The 17,029-nt window shown below is 35.6% G+C and overlaps 1 protein-coding gene across 2 annotated transcripts; it reads left to right on the forward strand.

Annotated features, from left to right (window-relative positions):
• Positions 1 to 1,955: 1,955 nt before the first annotated feature.
• On the forward strand, positions 1,956 to 16,437 carry LOC114322483 (retrovirus-related Pol polyprotein from transposon RE2). 2 transcript variants are annotated; one of them, XM_082873772.1, is made up of 7 exons: positions 1,956 to 5,187; positions 5,800 to 5,936; positions 6,469 to 6,564; positions 6,714 to 6,781; positions 6,886 to 6,924; positions 7,838 to 8,086; positions 13,337 to 16,437. In XM_082873772.1, the coding sequence occupies exons 4-7, from the start codon at positions 6,733 to 6,735 to the stop codon at positions 15,193 to 15,195; spliced, it is 2,196 nt and encodes a 731-aa protein (XP_082729898.1). In that variant the 5' UTR covers positions 1,956 to 5,187; positions 5,800 to 5,936; positions 6,469 to 6,564; positions 6,714 to 6,732; the 3' UTR covers positions 15,196 to 16,437. The 2 variants fall into 2 exon arrangements, with proteins under 2 accessions (XP_082729898.1, XP_082729899.1); XM_082873773.1 differs by lacking the exon at positions 1,956 to 5,187 and having other exon boundaries at positions 5,372 to 5,936; positions 7,873 to 8,086.
• Positions 16,438 to 17,029: the final 592 nt, after the last annotated feature.

Below are 17,029 nucleotides of genomic sequence, written 5' to 3' on the forward strand. Positions count from 1 at the left end.
TAATGATTCTGAAATTTATATATAATTCACCAGGAGATTGAGAAAAAAAAGGAGGAGATAGAATATCGCACAATCTTACTATATATGTAAAAAATAATCATATAATTTAATTGTGATTAGATTTCATAGTCTTTCCGTTAGATAGAATATGATAATTATACAATTTAATTGTGGTTAGATTTCACCGTCTTTCCGTCAGGTAGAATATGTTTGATGGTTGTTGTCTATTATTTTTGTGTCTCTACTTTGTTTTTTTAAAGAGCAATACTACAGGTTCCCAGCCTTATTAAAAAATACATTTCCAAATATTATTGGAATGATCAAATGTCATTATTTTTTTTGACAACTAACAATCGCCTCTTTACATGTTCATATATCATTGCACCTTGATTGGAAAGAGCGTGGATTCAAATCCCATTTTCAACAAAATATAAAATATTAATTAATATTTTTAAACATACATTTTTAATTTTTTTAAAGATACTTGTTCAAAAGAGGATGGTGGAAGGCCTAGCAATCTTCAATCAACTTCTGGTTTCCTCAAATATCTCAACTATGTGCTAATGGTTTTGAAGGTTTTGATGGAATTTAAAAACTAATGTTTTGATGGTACTCAGTACTTAATAATTTTTCGGAATTGTGCAAGGGATTGATGTTCAGTACAATTGGGTTGTTTATCCTATTTGCTTTTGTTGATCCATTTAGTCATTGTAGTATTGTTTCTTCTATTGATAAATCTTTTTTTTCGCTGATTAAAAAAAATGAAAAAATCCATACAATTAATGGAGGGGCAATTGAAGGTCTTTGTCATTCATCTAAATGATACTCAATTTCGAATCGCGAGTTTGAAATGATTAAATAGAAAGAGATGATGAAGTTGGAAACACAAAAATTGATGTTGAGGCGGTTAGAAAATGCAGACTAGTGCTAATTCTGCACATACAATTCAAGTGGCCATACACATGAGGTAGATCAAACTTGAGGTATCATTAGTTTGGGTTAGAAAACCCTAAAATGTATGATCGGTGGTTACATATCCATCATTTTATATTAGGCAATATGATTTTTTTGTAAAGTCTGATATCTTGATTGAAAATTAATTTACAAAAAGTCCAACACAAGAAATTAAGGTGCGATAAAAAAAAAAAGGAATAGAAAAAGAAAATGACAAACTTCAGCTAGAAGTCTACCTATTTTGTGAGGTTTCTAATTGTCAAACTTCAGCTAGAAGTCAACCTATTTTGTGAGGTTTCTAATTGACAAATCCAACCACCAATTGGTATTTGCCTCATACTCCCAATCGGCAGATTAGGGATGAATTTGTAAACTATTTCCTATTAATTGACAAAAAATACTGCAAATTCAATATAATTTTTTCAACTTAAAAAAGAACCCTTAAAAGTTGGCACATTTTCAGTTTTTGTTTTTTGTCTTATAAATATACGTTAATTTTTTTGTCAATTTTTTTTTACTGTTTGGATACATCTAGACTAGAAAGGCTTATTTTTAAGAAAATTAAAAAAAATTATAAAAAAAAGATAAAAAAAACCCCCAAAAAATAGTCCAAAAAATTGGGTTTTTTTTCTCTTTAGTTTAGTTTAAATTTAAGCTCATTTTTTAAAATTTTTAGTACATTCTAGTTTAGATTAATAAAAAAAAATTAATAAAAAAAAAGCCAAAAAAAAAGTCAAAAAAAAAATGATAATAGGAACATCGTTGGCAAATTACAACTAAATTGAATTATGTGAATGAGTAAAAAGGGCTCAGAGACTATAACTGTCATTCTCGCTAGCATCGATTAAACAAACACAATTCCCAAACTATGGACAAATACAGAGAAATGGGCTTGCAATTTGATATAGACTCGGGTTAAATACAAGTTCTGCACTTGATGCGATCAGGGCTTTCAATTCTGGATCTCTCACTTTGTTCATTGGCTGAAGCTTCACTCTAGGGCTTTTGTTGCGACCTTCAAATTTTGTGCAAGTATTAAATTGAATAAATTTCAAATATCTAATTTTCGATTAAGATAGTAATTATGTTTTCTATATAATAAAAAAAAAATTATGAGGAACCAAATTTTGTAATCCCTTTGTCTCATTTTGTAAAATGTTTGGCCATGCACACAATTTAAACAAAGCATTTTTAAATTATAGATTTAGAATATATTTCTATTTGAGTATTATTATTGGGAATCATATTTATATTTAAAAATAACTTTAACATGTGTTTGGTTCATGGATTTAAGGAGGAATTTAGAACGAAAAAGGAAAAATGTGAGTAGAATATAATTATATTACATTCACATTTAGAGAAATTGCAAATCAGTGGAAATACCAAAAAAAAAATTACAAAATCATGGAAAAGTTTATTGCTTCAATTATTAAAGTTGATAAGCTTTATCACTAATTTGCAATTTGTTTTTGGTTTTCCAACTGAATTGCAATTTTTCATTCATATTTCACTTACATTTTTTCTTTCCCTTTTCAAATTTATGAATCAAGCATAGCCTTAAGAAATGATAAGATAGGAAACCAATTATGTAATTTTTTGAATTTTATGTTTGACACAAAATAATACTTTTGGAAATTGAAAAACTTATAATACAGGGTGGAAAAAGTAAAAAATGAAATAAAATAATTTCTTTAAAAAAAAGTAAAATTTTGAATTGCATCATTTTACAACCAAACGGGTGTAGTTATCAAATTCGAAAATGAGACCGAAAAAAAAAAAAAAAAATAGATAGTGTAAATGAGACAATTTTGAAATACTACAATTTATGTATTTTAGATAACCAAAACGTCTTTGCATTTTTTTTTTTCCTTATTTTATTCTTAAATTTATTATGATACAAACCATGACATTTTTTAGTAGAAAATGTTTGAGACTCCAAAATTTTTTCATAATTTGATTCAAAATGATGTAGTATGATACGTGTCCACTTTTGATTAATTATCCATTCAATAATATAAAACTCAACTCTCTTATCATATCATTGTAGATTTAAAATTATAAATTTCTAACATTTCTCACTTTGAAACTAATGATTTTAAAAAAATGCATGACAATCTATATCACTCAATATTCTCGATACAGTTATGTCTTGCTACCTTTGTTTAAAAATGGTACAAACTATACAAGCTTTCCTAGCATCCCACGGAGATTTCATCCGGTTTGTTTTCGTTCACTTCGTTTATGTTGTATTTGGTTAGGAAATTTGGAAGAGATTTGGAAAGGAAAAGAAAAATATGTGAAACTAAGTGAAATATAAGTATATTTTATTCACATTTGATCTATATGTTCCATTTTTCTTTCCAAATCTCTTCTCAAATTTATCAACCAAACACAGTGTTAGTGCTGTTTAATACAACCACAATGTTCTCTCTAATAAACACCGTAACATGTCGGCAATTTTTTACATCAAAATGGTTTGTAACTTTTCTTGCTACAAATCTGGACTTTTGGCTTAGAGATTGTGGTATAAGATTGTTGGTTCAACTCGAGAAGTTTGATACTTTTTTTTTTTTTTTTCCGTCTCTTCTGATGGTTGTATTGAGTGATTGTTAGGCTTGATGGACTTGGTGGATAAGTTGTAGTGGTTATTGGGTTGGACTTGTAGATATGTCTTGTTGGATAGTTTGATGTAATTATATTATTCTCTCAATTTGTAATTAATTTTCTATCATTTGACCAAAAAAAAAATTAAATAAAAATAAACATTTCTCACCACGAATAGTTTGTAACATTTTTATGATACCGTTCATAAACATAATGGCATAACTAAGCATCACAAAATGACCCAAAAAAATTTATGATATACCTTTTATAAAAGTATACATGATAAATTTTTCTAATGAAAACAGTTTTATTTCTTTCAACGTCCATATTTAAATGTAGTACATAGAGTAAAATTAAGTGAAATTTGGGTTGTCACAGAGTGAAATTGAAAGGAAAATTTGCGTTCTAATCGGAATAACTCAAAATAATTTTATTTCTATGAAGGTGCAAATGAGAATTGAATCTTATGTCCCTATCGGAAATAAGATTGATTACGAATTATAAAAATTATAAAAAAATTAATCCCAAGGGTTTGGCCTATTAGATGAGAACCGGGACTTGGGGATTTGCTCCCTTCAAGATTTCATGTTCAACTCCCTTCACTCCCAAAACTCTTGGGGCCAGAGACCGTAGGGAATAAATTGATTTCGAAAGACTTGTTCGAACTGTAAAATCAAATGTATTAGAAATTCAAAATTTTAGATAAGAGTATTGGGAGACGTATTGATATCAGTCGCAACATAATGGTATAGTGAAATTTTTAGCTATAAAAAAAGATTTATAACAGGTCAACCAGCTATATCAGTTGTGATAAACCAATCAATATACATGTAATGTTAATTTCAATTGGGTATATTACATTGTGTTAGTGTTAGAAGGAAAAAATCCAATACATATCAGCCAATACAATGTTAATTTCAATGGGTATATCAGGTTGTGTTAGTGTTAGAAGGAAAAAACCCAATAGGTATTAACCAACACAGTAATTATCAACCGATATTTAAAATCATAAATCCTATATTTAAACCTAATTTTATCTATCGTAGTCAAATTGAAATCCAAAAAAAACACAAAAAGAAAATCACAAAAAGTAAGCATCAATCTAAGAAAATTACAACCTTTACTTGATGGTTCAATCAATTGTCTCATCAAATGAAACCGGAAACCCTAGTTTTAATCCATGCTATAGTATCATGATAAAAAAAGTGAACTTCTTACCTTCAGTTAAAAAATGGCACTTCTATTATAGTTGAAATCTCATTCTCACTATCTCACTCTTACTAAATGGTATCAGGTGGCAACCAGAGTTCCCCCAAACACTTCAGTAGGATCATGCATAACTTTAATAACAATATCTGGATATATAAGGGCTCTTTACAACCATACCCTCAGTTGAGGATATATTAAAAAAGTCCCAATGAAGTGTTCCGGGGAACTCTAGGGGACAACTGACCTTCCTTCACCTTCTTCTGCTTCCATGGTAACATAATGCACATCTCACTGGCAATTTATAGTGAAGTTTCCAACTTTGTTCACTCCAATGAAGAGATGAATGTTAGCTAAGTAAATGTTGAGGCTTGAACCTGGTCGGAATTGTGTATCAAGTGAAGGGTAGAGAATAATATTGAGGTGAGTGGCCACAAGTCCTTAGATTCTGTGGTCTCTCTCATCTCTACAAGACCTATCCTTTTTAACTTTTTTCATGAATTGCGATGACATCACAGAATCTTCATATGGAGTGTGTATTAGCTTAACTGAAGACTTTAATGTAGCTAAAACCCAGGTTAATAAGTTGATATATTAGCCTATTTACTTCACGAATCACTACAAGAAATTTGACATTTAGCGTCGAAATTTTTTGTGAGACATCTCTGCTTATGGCATTTGCAATATTAACTTTTAGTCTTTTACATTCCATAGGAAGCCTCTTTAAATTTGCAATTGATTATATATTTAAAAAGATTAGATTTTTTTTTTCCTAGTGAGAAGTGTCTTTGTTTCTATCGGGTCAAGAAGCTGAAAACGAAAGGGAGTAGAGACGATAGAGAAAGAAAGATAGGAGGGCAGATGGCCCCTCAACAGACCATGACTCACAGCCTTTCATCCAACTCACATTTGCGACTAGATTCAATATTCACGGCTTTATTTGATTGTGTTGGGTGTTTTGGAAGCAAATGTGTATTTAAACTACATTGGAATCAATCTAAAACACACAAAATCTGATCTGATTTTTTCCTGCAGAAAATAGAGGAGAAGAAGAGCCAAAACAAGGGAGAAGAGGAGTCTAGACTGAACAGCCCCTTTTGCATGCTCTCGAAGCTTCACTTTCCAAGGCCTCCCTGCCAGGCCCTACTCTGTGCTCTGCCGATCAATCCAAGGTGATTTTTCATCCGTCAGAAAATAAAATTACAACTGCAACAAGCTGTGATTATTTTTTTCCGACTTTAAAACCATGCTTCTCTTTCTCTCTTGCCTGTTTTGGTTTTCGCTCATTAGTTTATTGTCAGGGATTAACTTGATTCGAATCTGTTTCGTGTTGACAAAGTTTAAGCTGAGATAACAAATTAATATGGAAATATCCCCTACAATTTTTAAGTTTGTTTGCCTTTTATGGAAATCAAAACAAGCACAAAGTAGAGGATTCATAATTTTGTTTCTGGTTACTATTCTTTAATTATTCTGATCACGTTATGTTTCTTAGTGAGAAATTAAATATAAAAATAAAATAAAATAAAATAATATGAAGTGGTTCATCCTTCCTCTTAATGACTTTAGTATGAGTTTGGTTTTGGATGTTCCAATTTTGTTAGCATGTCATAGGCTTTAGTTGCCCCTGCCTCTGTCCCTGAATTGTGATGCACGGCATGGAATTGTTGTATCTATTGTTGTTGTTATTTTGTTTCGTTTCAGGTGTTTTCTGTTGGTTTCAATCGCAATCTGAATTCACCAAAGTTTCAGTCAAGCATTTTTGGCACTGTTGTTCCTGGCAAGTCATCTCCTGTACAGGTGAGTAATTCATTCATTCATTCATTCACTCTCTCTCTCTCTCTCTCTCTGCTTGCGTGTGTGTGTGTGTGTATGTGTGTGTGTCTGCAATTAAGTGTAGCATTTGCTTATTGTTATTGGTGCTGAATGATTTTGTCTGAGCTATACAGATAATGTGGTGCTAGGAGTATGCGGCCTATCAAAGCCATTGCTACTGAAATGCCTGCTACCGCTCAGAGTAAGAATCATAATACTCATTAATTTAGAGCGTAATATTATGTTAGTCTGCATAACCAAGGAGTTGTATTTGTTGACGTACCTATTTTATTTTGCTGTTTTTAGAATCACGAAGTGGTGAGAAGACAAAGGTCGGGATCAATGGTAAAGTTACTGATGACTTCTATTATGTTTCCACTGTTCTTTCACCAGCATCAATTCATATTATTATTATTACTATTATTATTATTATTATTATTATTGGATGTTTCTTCAGAATTGATGGTTCACCAGCATGGAACTCTTTGAGATCATTTTAAAACTGCTTGTTTCATGTCATTCCCTCCTTTGAATGGGTATGAGGCTTTCAAGGCTTCTGGAGATCCCTCAGATGTGTTTTGTTGTTTTAGAGAAGAATGAGTCTCATGTTCGTCTTGTGCTTATACATAACCTTGACAAACAAAATTAGCTAAACAGAGAGAAGCACTAATTTAGTAAAAGCATACATGCCACACCTAATATTCTTTTGCCCATTTATACATTCAGTAGATTGGGTAAATTTGCCGAGCTTTTTTTGGGGGTAAATTTCTTCAATTTTCATAAAAAAAGGCTTTGTTTTAGGTGATAATGTGGCACAATTATAGGGCATCAAACAAACAGCAGCTGTTCATGAACTGCTGGACTTGTTTGATTATGTATTCAAGTCAAGATCTATCCTAAAATAACAGTTGTTTATCAAACGAGCTTAGCTTGAGTTAGGATGAGCTTGACTCGATTCCATCTTTCACTCTCGCTATCTGAAAACCTTTCTCTCGTAACCTGGCATTCAAACTTAATGGATGTTAAGGTACTAAAAATTTGCTTATGTTGTCGTAAACAATATTCTGATCGATGATTGTTGACATTGAATATATTATGGTTATGGTTTCTTTTACAGATTTGGATGCAGTTCTGTATTTTGTTAATTTTATGTTATCATCCCATAAACTTATGTGAACAGTCATTAGCTTCCACTTGCCATTTTCACAATTTCATACTGTACAGCTTGCCAATTCTTATGTTGTTTATGTATTCTTAGGTCTTTTAACTTCTGAGGCTAGTACTGCTTCACAGGCTTCAAATACTTTAAAAGAGTTGATTAATTTCCATATCAGAAGAAATTGTTTGACTATCGATAATGAGTCAGTTGATGATGAAGTTAAGCATAGCATGGAATCAAGTTCAGTAAAATCCACATGTGCTATCTTTCAAAATGTGCTCAGCAGCTGTGTTGGAGTTCCGAATGAGCAAAGTTTGGCAGTCATATCTGCATTGTTCCGCAAACTTGGTATGTGATTTCTTTAGAGATTACAGCATACACCAAACTTATCCTCATGCCACAGGGAATTGTTTCTTTTGCATCCCGATTGCATGTTACTGTGTTGTTGTCTAAATCTCTCTTTTAGTTGTTTGCATAGAAACACAACATAAAATCACATACTCTTTCTGGTGGAATGTACTGCTTTGGCCTTTTAATCAAATTGGTGAATATACTGCATTGGTTTTCACAGCCCATAGTTGGAACTGGCTTAGGAGTGATCCAATTATTGGTGACCTTAAAAGTTTATTTTTAGTACTTTGTATTTACATATTATACATGTGTTAAAACATACATGCTTCCATAGGGTGCTTCCAGAACATTTATCATTTTGATTTTGCAAAAAGAGACTTACCTCTTTCTTGAGGAAATCATTTTGTATGGTTGTTATCAACTCTTTTAAAAGCTATTTTGGTTATTTTCCTCCAAGTTGTTGCAAGTTGTACCATGGCCATTTGCTCATCTTTCTCTTGTTGAACACACATGCACCCACGTGTGTACAAGCATCTTCCATTTTTTGCTTTTTGTTCCGAATGGTGGTTTTTTTTGTTTCTTTCGCTCATTTTTCTTTTTTTGGGGGGATAAGTAACATACAGTTTGAATTAGAAAGCCACCAAAGGGACAATGCTTATGTGAACTAGAGATATACACAAAGCAAAAAAATAACACAAATAAATCTATATTCTCCCCTAAATTTAAGTTTATGCACAAAATTTATTAGAGAAAAAGAAGTGTTAGGTCCCTTGATTGTTAAATCCGGATACAAAACCTTGAGTTGTTAAAATTATTTATTTTCTGTCCCGCTCGAGCGGGGACATTGACGCTCGAGTGGAGTTTGTGGTCTCTCAGTATATTGACAGGTCTATAAAAGTACTGGAGTGCGTAATTTTGCGCTCGAGCGGGTCATGAAGCGCTCGAGCGGATCACTGTGTTATCACACGCGTATTTTGTTGAAGCCACTCGAGCGGGATGTTGGGCGCTCGAGCGGAGATCGCGGATTCAGGATTCCTATTTATATTTGTTAGGTTGTTTTTAGGACTACTTTTTTCCTAGATCTTATTCAAAAGTCCTAGGGCTTTGTTTGAAGTTTTCTTCTGAAGTTTTGATGAGTTTTTCCTTGATGTTTTGAGAAGAGTTCTTCACTCATGTTCTAAAATACATACATCAAGGAGTTGGTTACTTTAAATTCAAGAGAGAGTTCTCTTCGGTGGATTCCGAAGATTCAAGCGTATAGTTTCGAAAGGCGTTTGATTCTATACGTAAGTGAGGTTGTGGAATCAACTTCAGGATTGATCAGTTCCGAGACGAAGTCGTGGAGAAAGAGTTACAGAAGATTCGAAGACAAATTGACTGAGTTGGATAATTTGTATGATATCTTTGTAATCTTTTTTACTTCAGTAGTGGATTGATTAGTGGCGTTTCGCCCGTAGTTTTTTTAATCACAGTTGGAGGTGTCCAATTGTGATTTTTTCCACGTAAAAATCGTTTGTGTCGAGTTATTAATTATTCTGAAAAAACAAACAATCTAAATCACTTTCGTAAGTGCTTGTTGATTTAGATTGTGTGTTTTGGATTTCTGGGATTTGGAATATTTTAATCTTGATCTAATCACGAATCACTTAGGATTTTCAATTGGTATCAGAGCAGGTCACTCTTTTTTTAAAAAAAATATAGGAGTGTGATTTTGTGTGACTAGTGATATGGATTCTATTCGTGAAGGTAACTCGACCCATAGACCGCCTTTACTCGATGGTACAAACTATTCGTATTGGAAAGCTCGTATGAGAGCATTTTTAAAATCCATCGATGAGAAAGTTTGGCACAGCGTAATCTATGGGTGGAGTGAACCTACTGTCATCGTTGATGGTGTTAATATTCCTAAACCCCTTGATAAATGGGACACGACTGATTACCAAAACTCGAGTTGGAACAGTAAGGCTCTCAATTCCCTGTTTTGCTCCGTCACACCTGAAGAATTTCGTCGTATCTGCACGTGTGAGGTAGCAAAAGAGGCTTGGGACATTCTAGAAACGATTCACGAAGGTACTACTTCTGTCAAAAGGTCAAAACTTCAACGTCTCACATCCTCCTTTGAAACCCTTTTTATGCGCGATGAGGAGACGTTTGATGATTTCTATGCAAAACTTAGTGATATCGTGAATTCCTGTTTCACACTCGGGGAAAAAATCCCGGAAGCTAAAATTGTTGGAAAAATTTTGAGGTCTTTACCCGAGAGGTTCCAACCAAAAATGACAGCCATTGAGGAGGCTCAGGATGTTGATACCCTCAAGCTTGATCAATTGGTTGGAAACTTGCAGACTTATGAAGCCCACCAGATTTCAAAGAAAAAACAAAAAGAAAGTATGGCTTTCACTAGTGCTCATGAGTCTGCAAAAACTCCGGAGGTTGAATTTGATTTAGAGTCTGAAATGACGGCTATGTTTACTAAACAATTTAAAAAAATTTTGAAGAAAAAGAAGCCTAATTTCAGAGACCCTATTTCTAAAGACAAGAGTAATGAAAAACCCAAAACTTTTCCACCAAAACTTGCTCCAAAAACTGAAAAGAAGATTGTAAAGGGGCAAGGGGTCAAGTGTTATGAATGTCAAGGGTTTGGCCACATTGCCCTTGAATGCCCTTCGAAAAAGAATCGAAAGAAAGTCTACACTGTAACTTGGGATGATGAAAGCGGGTCGGAGCAAGAACCCGAAGAACCTGAATCTGGAGAAGACGGGGATAGTGCTTTTATGGCATTTTGGTCCACTTTCACTCAAACTCTTCCAAAGCCAGCGGAGTTAGCTCGTGGTCAGAACCTGCATCATGCTCCTACTTTTGATGGGAGTAACTACCTGTTTTGGAAAATCAGAATGAGGACTTTTCTGAGAGCTTTTGATCCAGAAGGCTGGCAGGCCATTGAAGAAGATACAGACAGGGCTGACAATCTGAGCAATCTGAGAGCCCTTATCACTATTCGTAGAGCAATTTCTGCTGAAGAACAACAACGGATTGTTCATTGCAAAAAGGCTAAAGAGGCATGGGAAATTTTGAGCCAATTCCATGAAGGAGGAAATTCACTTTCACCACCATCCAGCAACCTTTCAGTCTTAGTTGCTAGATTGGAAGAGGCAAAGGAGAATGAAGAGCAAAAAGATGATGACGAAATATCTGATGACAATGATGAGATCAATGGCGATGAACTACAACAAGCTTACGAAAAGCTATACGAGGAATCTCTGAATTTATCCAAAACCAATGACAAACTCTCTCTCAAGATCAAAACATGTGAGAGTGAGAATGTCAGGCTGAAAGGAGAACTTGTAGCAGCAAAGCAGAATATCGTCAAGATCTCGAGTGACAGGCAAGACTTATGTGGAAAACTACTATCCTGTGAAACTGAAAGGAATGAACTTCTGAAGGTGTATTCCACATACGAAGAAAAGTTTGAAAGTCTTGAGCTGTCACAAGCCAGATTGGAAGAGATAGTCTGTCAAAAAGATGAAGGGCTCCGTGTTGCTAGAGCCACTATTGCCATGTGGAACAAAGGTTCCAAATCTTTAGAAGACATCCTCGGGTCTCAACAAATGGGTTGCGACAAAAGCGGGTTAGGCTATGGTGCAACAGCTCACAAGGGACAGGCCTCTACTTCACATGACAAGAAGACTCAAGCAAAGGGAAAATTGCAGGTAAACCAGGCTGATCTCTCTCTTCATCTACCCAAAGCTGGTAAGATCAACAAAAAGGAGGTAAAACCGGTTTTTATTTGTCATCACTGTGGTAGGTATGGCCACATTCGTCCTTATTGCTATGAATTGTTTGGTAAGGTGTCTAAAAAGGGTAGAAATTCAAATACTTTTTGGGCTAGGAGACAACCTTACATGTCTAGGCGGAATACCAAGACTAAAAAGATTTGGGTGAGAAAAGATGATTTGACTTGTTTAGTTGTTCACACTGCTCTAAAAGCACGTGATTCACACATGTGGTATCTTGATAGTGGGTGTTCTCGTCATATGTCCGGTAACAAATCTTACTTCACCTCCCTTGAAAAATATGAAGGAGGAATTGTTACTTTTGGAGATGGCGGCACTTCTAGAGTCATTGGTAAGGGCTCTATAAGTGTTGCTGGTCTTCCTAAGCTCGAAAATGTTCTTCTTGTTGATGGTCTTAAAGCAAATCTTTTGAGCATTAGTCAAATGTGTGATTCCCATCATGAAGTATTATTTTCAAAAAATAAATGTGAAATTTTGGATAAAAAGGGAAATACTGTCTTACATGGGGTTCGCACATCTGATAACTGCTATGGGATTGTTACTACTAATGATCTCACTTGTCACTCTGCCATCATTAGTAACATTGACTTGTGGCATCAAAGATTAGGTCACATGAATTTCAAAGACCTAACTAAGATAGCCAACAAAGAGCTTGTGAGAGGAGTACCTAAATTGGGTAAGAATTTGAGCCATGTGTGTGGACCATGTCAACTTGGAAAGCAAACTCGTGCCCCTCATAAAAAGGTGAACAGCTTTACAACCAAACGTTCTCTTGAATTGGTTCACATGGATTTAATGGGTCCTACTCGCACTGAAAGCATCGGACGTAAAAGATACATTTTTTTAACTGTTGATGATTTTACTCGATTTTCTTGGGTAAATTTTTTGAAAGAAAAATCTGATACGTTTGATGCTTTCCAGGCCCTAGTCTTTAAAATCCAAAATAAACAGGGTGTTTCCATTGGGCGTATCATAAGAATCCGAACTGATCATGGTCGTGAGTTTGAAAATAGTTCGTTTTCGGATTTTTGTGATATGCATGGAATCAAGCATGAATTTTCTGCTCCTATTACTCCACAACAAAATGGAGTTGTTGAGAGGAAGAACAGGGTTGTTCAAGAAATGGCTAGGGTCATGCTCCTTAGCAAGAAACTTCCTCCTAAGTTTTGGGCTGAAGCCTTAAATACTGCTGTTTATGTCATAAATCGCGTGTATTTAAGGCCCGGCACTTTACAAACTCCATATGAATTGTGGAAGGGTTTGAAACCTAATGTAAAATACTTCAAAACTTTTGGGAGTAAGTGTTACATCTTCAAAGATAGAGAGCCTTTGGGCAAATTTGACTCCCGAAGTGATGAAGGTATTTTTCTAGGGTATTCAACCACTAGTAGGGCTTTTAGAGTCTATAACCTGCAAACTTCATCTTTAATGGAATCTATCAATGTGGTTATAGATGACACAGGTGCACCTACTCCAGCAACAAATGAGGATGATAATGATGAGTCTCCAATCTTGGATACGGAATCGCAAAATCAAGGAGAAGGTGCGGACCCATCACAAGAAATGGTTACAGAACCATCCTCACAGGTAAGGTCAAGTCCAAAGAGTACTCCAAGGGACATCACTCCTGTTGCTCCTGTCACCGCAAGTCCTGAGCTTAAACCATCAGCCAGGGTGAAACTGAATCATCCAGCTCAACAGGTGATTGGAAATGTCTCAGATCGAATGAAAACCCGAAGACAGATTCGGGATGAGGTATCACATATGTGTTATGTTTCATTAATTGAACCTAAGAATTTTAAAGAGGCCTTGCTAGATGATAGTTGGGTCAATGCTATGCATGAAGAATTAGGTCAATTTGAACGTAACAAAGTCTGGACTCTAGTTCCTAGACCTAGAGACATGAATGTGTTAGGTACCAAGTGGATCTTTAAAAATAAATCTGATGAGAATGGTACATTTGTTAGGAATAAAGCAAGGTTGGTTGCTCAAGGCTACACACAAGTAGAGGGTGTTGACTATGATGAGGCGTTTGCCCCAGTTGCACGTCTCGAATCTATTCGAATTTTGCTTGGTGTTGCATGTTTTCTTGGCTTTAAATTGTTTCAAATGGATGTGAAAAGTGCCTTTCTGAATGGGTACTTGAGAGAAGAGGCTTATGTTGAGCAACCAAAAGGGTTTGAGGACCCTAAATGTCCTAATCATGTCTACAAGTTAGACAAGGCTTTGTATGGCTTAAAACAAGCCCCTCGAGCTTGGTATGATAGACTTACTACCTTTCTTCTTGATAATGATTTTCAAAGGGGTAGTGTGGATAAGACTTTATTTGTGAAACATACTAAGTCTCATATTCTTGTTGCTCAGATTTATGTTGATGATATTGTGTTTGGATCCACTGCGGAACATCTTGTGAAATATTTTTCAGATTGCATGACACATGAATTTGAGATGAGCATGATGGGAGAGTTGTCTTACTTTTTGGGTCTTCAAATTAAACAGTCTCCTTCAGGTATTTTTGTGTCTCAGTCTAAGTATGCGAAAAATCTGGTGTCTAAGTTTGGTCTTGAGTCTGCCAAACATGCACGCACTCCCATGAGCACCAGTCTTCACCTCTCCAAAGATTCCTCTGGCTTTGATGTTGATCTTACCCTTTATAGGAGTATGATAGGGAGTCTTTTGTACCTCACAGCCAGTCGTCCTGATATTGCTTTCAGTGTAGGTGTTTGTGCCCGTTACCAAGCTAGTCCTAAAGAGTCTCATCTTCTTGCTGTCAAACGCATCATTAAATATGTTAATGGGACTTTGGGGTATGGGGTTTGGTTTTCCACTAATACTACAGCTGAAATTACTGGTTTTTCTGATGCCGACTGGGCAGGGTGTGCTGATGATAGGAAAAGTACATCCGGAGGGTGTTTTTACCTTGGAAATAATCTAGTTTCCTGGCATAGTAAAAAGAAAAATGCCATTTCTCTTTCGACTGCTGAGGCTGAGTACATTGCTGCAGGGAGTTATTGTGCACAAATGTTGTGGATGAAGCAAATGCTTCATGATTATGGGATAGAACAAAACACTTTTACTCTTTTCTGTGATAACACAAGTGCCATAAACATTTCAAAAAATCCTGTCCAACACTCTCGTACCAAACACATTGACATTCGTCATCATTTTATTCGAGAGTTAGTGGAAGAGGGCCTTGTTGTTCTTGAGCATATTCCCACTGAGCATCCAAAAACTGATATTTTTACAAAACCCCTTGATCTTCTTCGGTTTGAGTTCCTTAGAAAGACCTTGGGTGTCATGCTCGATCACTAGAGTGTTACTTGTTACTTAAGTAGGTGTAAGCATTTTGCCTTATGTATGCTTGGATGTCATAATCTCATTGTCATTGATATCTGTTGTACTTGCATCCAACTTTTTATGTACACTACTCATGCTGCTTACAAGATCTCATTGTTCATTGGTCATAGCTCATTTTGAATGCCCATGCTCATTAACCTCATGATCTCATTCTGTACACATCCTTGAGATTAATTGTTGCAGGGGTTTCCGCACATGTGATCAAAGTTCTCTATGGACCACTAACAGTGTTTCTTAAACTTTTACAGTGGAATTGACTGATACTAGCATATCATGGGTGATGTTGAGTCTCTTAACCATCTACCATCTGTTTTCACTTCCACGATTTCTCCCTCTGTTCCTTGAAGTCCGGGCATTAGGAAAAGGCTACCTCAGAGGCACCAACCAGGCCATCCTTTATGATTTCATTCTTCTCTGGTTTGGTTTCCATACTCTTGAGCGTGAAAGCCACCAGTGAGTGCCCACAAGAAAAAAATGTTAAAAAAAAAAAAAAAAGGGACTCATTGATTGAGGGGGAGCCTCCGCATTTACTCAACAAATACCCCGTGATTCCTAGTGGTTTGACTTTTCTCTGTATTGTTGAGTTACTCTTGATGGAGGTCCAGCCATCCGATCACTACTAGGATTAACTCTAGCTCAGTGACCTCTCATGGATTGCACACACACACATTTTTTTGTGAGCTCTCATGTTGGATTTTGAGTTGTACATTCTCATGTAGCTTATGATCATTGATTATCTTTTATCTGCTTTGCTCATGATGTTCAGTGTCATTTTGTTTTCACAACTGCAAGTTTCCAGACTTCATGAACTGCAGATTATCTCATCTTAGTATTCAATTCTGGCTGAATGTGCGCATCTACTTTTGTTTCGGGTCTCATCTCTTGTTATTGAGTATTTTGTTTTTAATTTAAAAAAAAAAAAAAAAGGGTCCCGCTCGAGCGGAACTTTGTACGCTCGAGCGTATTTTTTCGTCCTGCAGTAGTTTGCTCTTTGCTTTAAAGTTCTGAGAGAGGTATTTTTACGCTCGAGCATCCTTATTCGAGCTCGAGCGGGTGTCAGCTTGCCTTGAATCACGCTCGAGCGTTCATTCCTACGCTCGAGCGGACCGATTTTATATAAAACTCCCTCCCTCGACTCTTCAGGTCATTTTTTTCTCTCTCCTCTTCAGTTGCTCAGACCTAGGGTTTTGCTCGTGGGCTTTGCGTGGTCGATTTCACCTTTCTTCCTCCTTTTCCTTACTGATTTCCCTTTTGGTAAGTTTTGCCCTCTCTTCTCCTCTGTTTTGTCTGTTATTTCGGCATTTTTGGGGATTGTCTTTCGTTTTTGGGTCTTTTTGTGTTTCATTGTTTTTCCCCTTTCTCTCACACACACTTTCACTACATGGTCTGGTCTTCCTCATGTTGCATTTCATGTTTGTGTGTATGAAATCAGTGTTGTCCATTCGCCCTAGGGTTGTGAGTTCCACATGCTTGAGGTTGTTTGTTTGTGTTTGTGATGCCTGTTTGAGCCCCTGTTTTTGACCTCAAAATGGAGAAGTGTTGCCATATGAAGTTCTATTTGTATTTATATCAGTGTTTAGCTTCACTAGGTCATTGATATTCTGCCATTGTCCTAATGCACATTTTTGCATTCTACATTTCATTGATATTTGTCTTCCCTGTTTATGAACTGATATCATTGCACTTTGTCATCCATGATTATGCATTATGTGTTCAATGTTACTAATGGTCTCTGTCTTGTGCCTGTTTTGCTCTTCGGGTTTGGTTTCTTTTTGGCTTTGTTGGGTTT

This window comes from Camellia sinensis, chromosome 6 (genome assembly GCF_055761805.1).
Source record: "Camellia sinensis isolate YWXY chromosome 6, ASM5576180v1, whole genome shotgun sequence".
In the NCBI taxonomy this organism is placed as follows: Eukaryota; Viridiplantae; Streptophyta; class Magnoliopsida; order Ericales; family Theaceae; genus Camellia; species Camellia sinensis.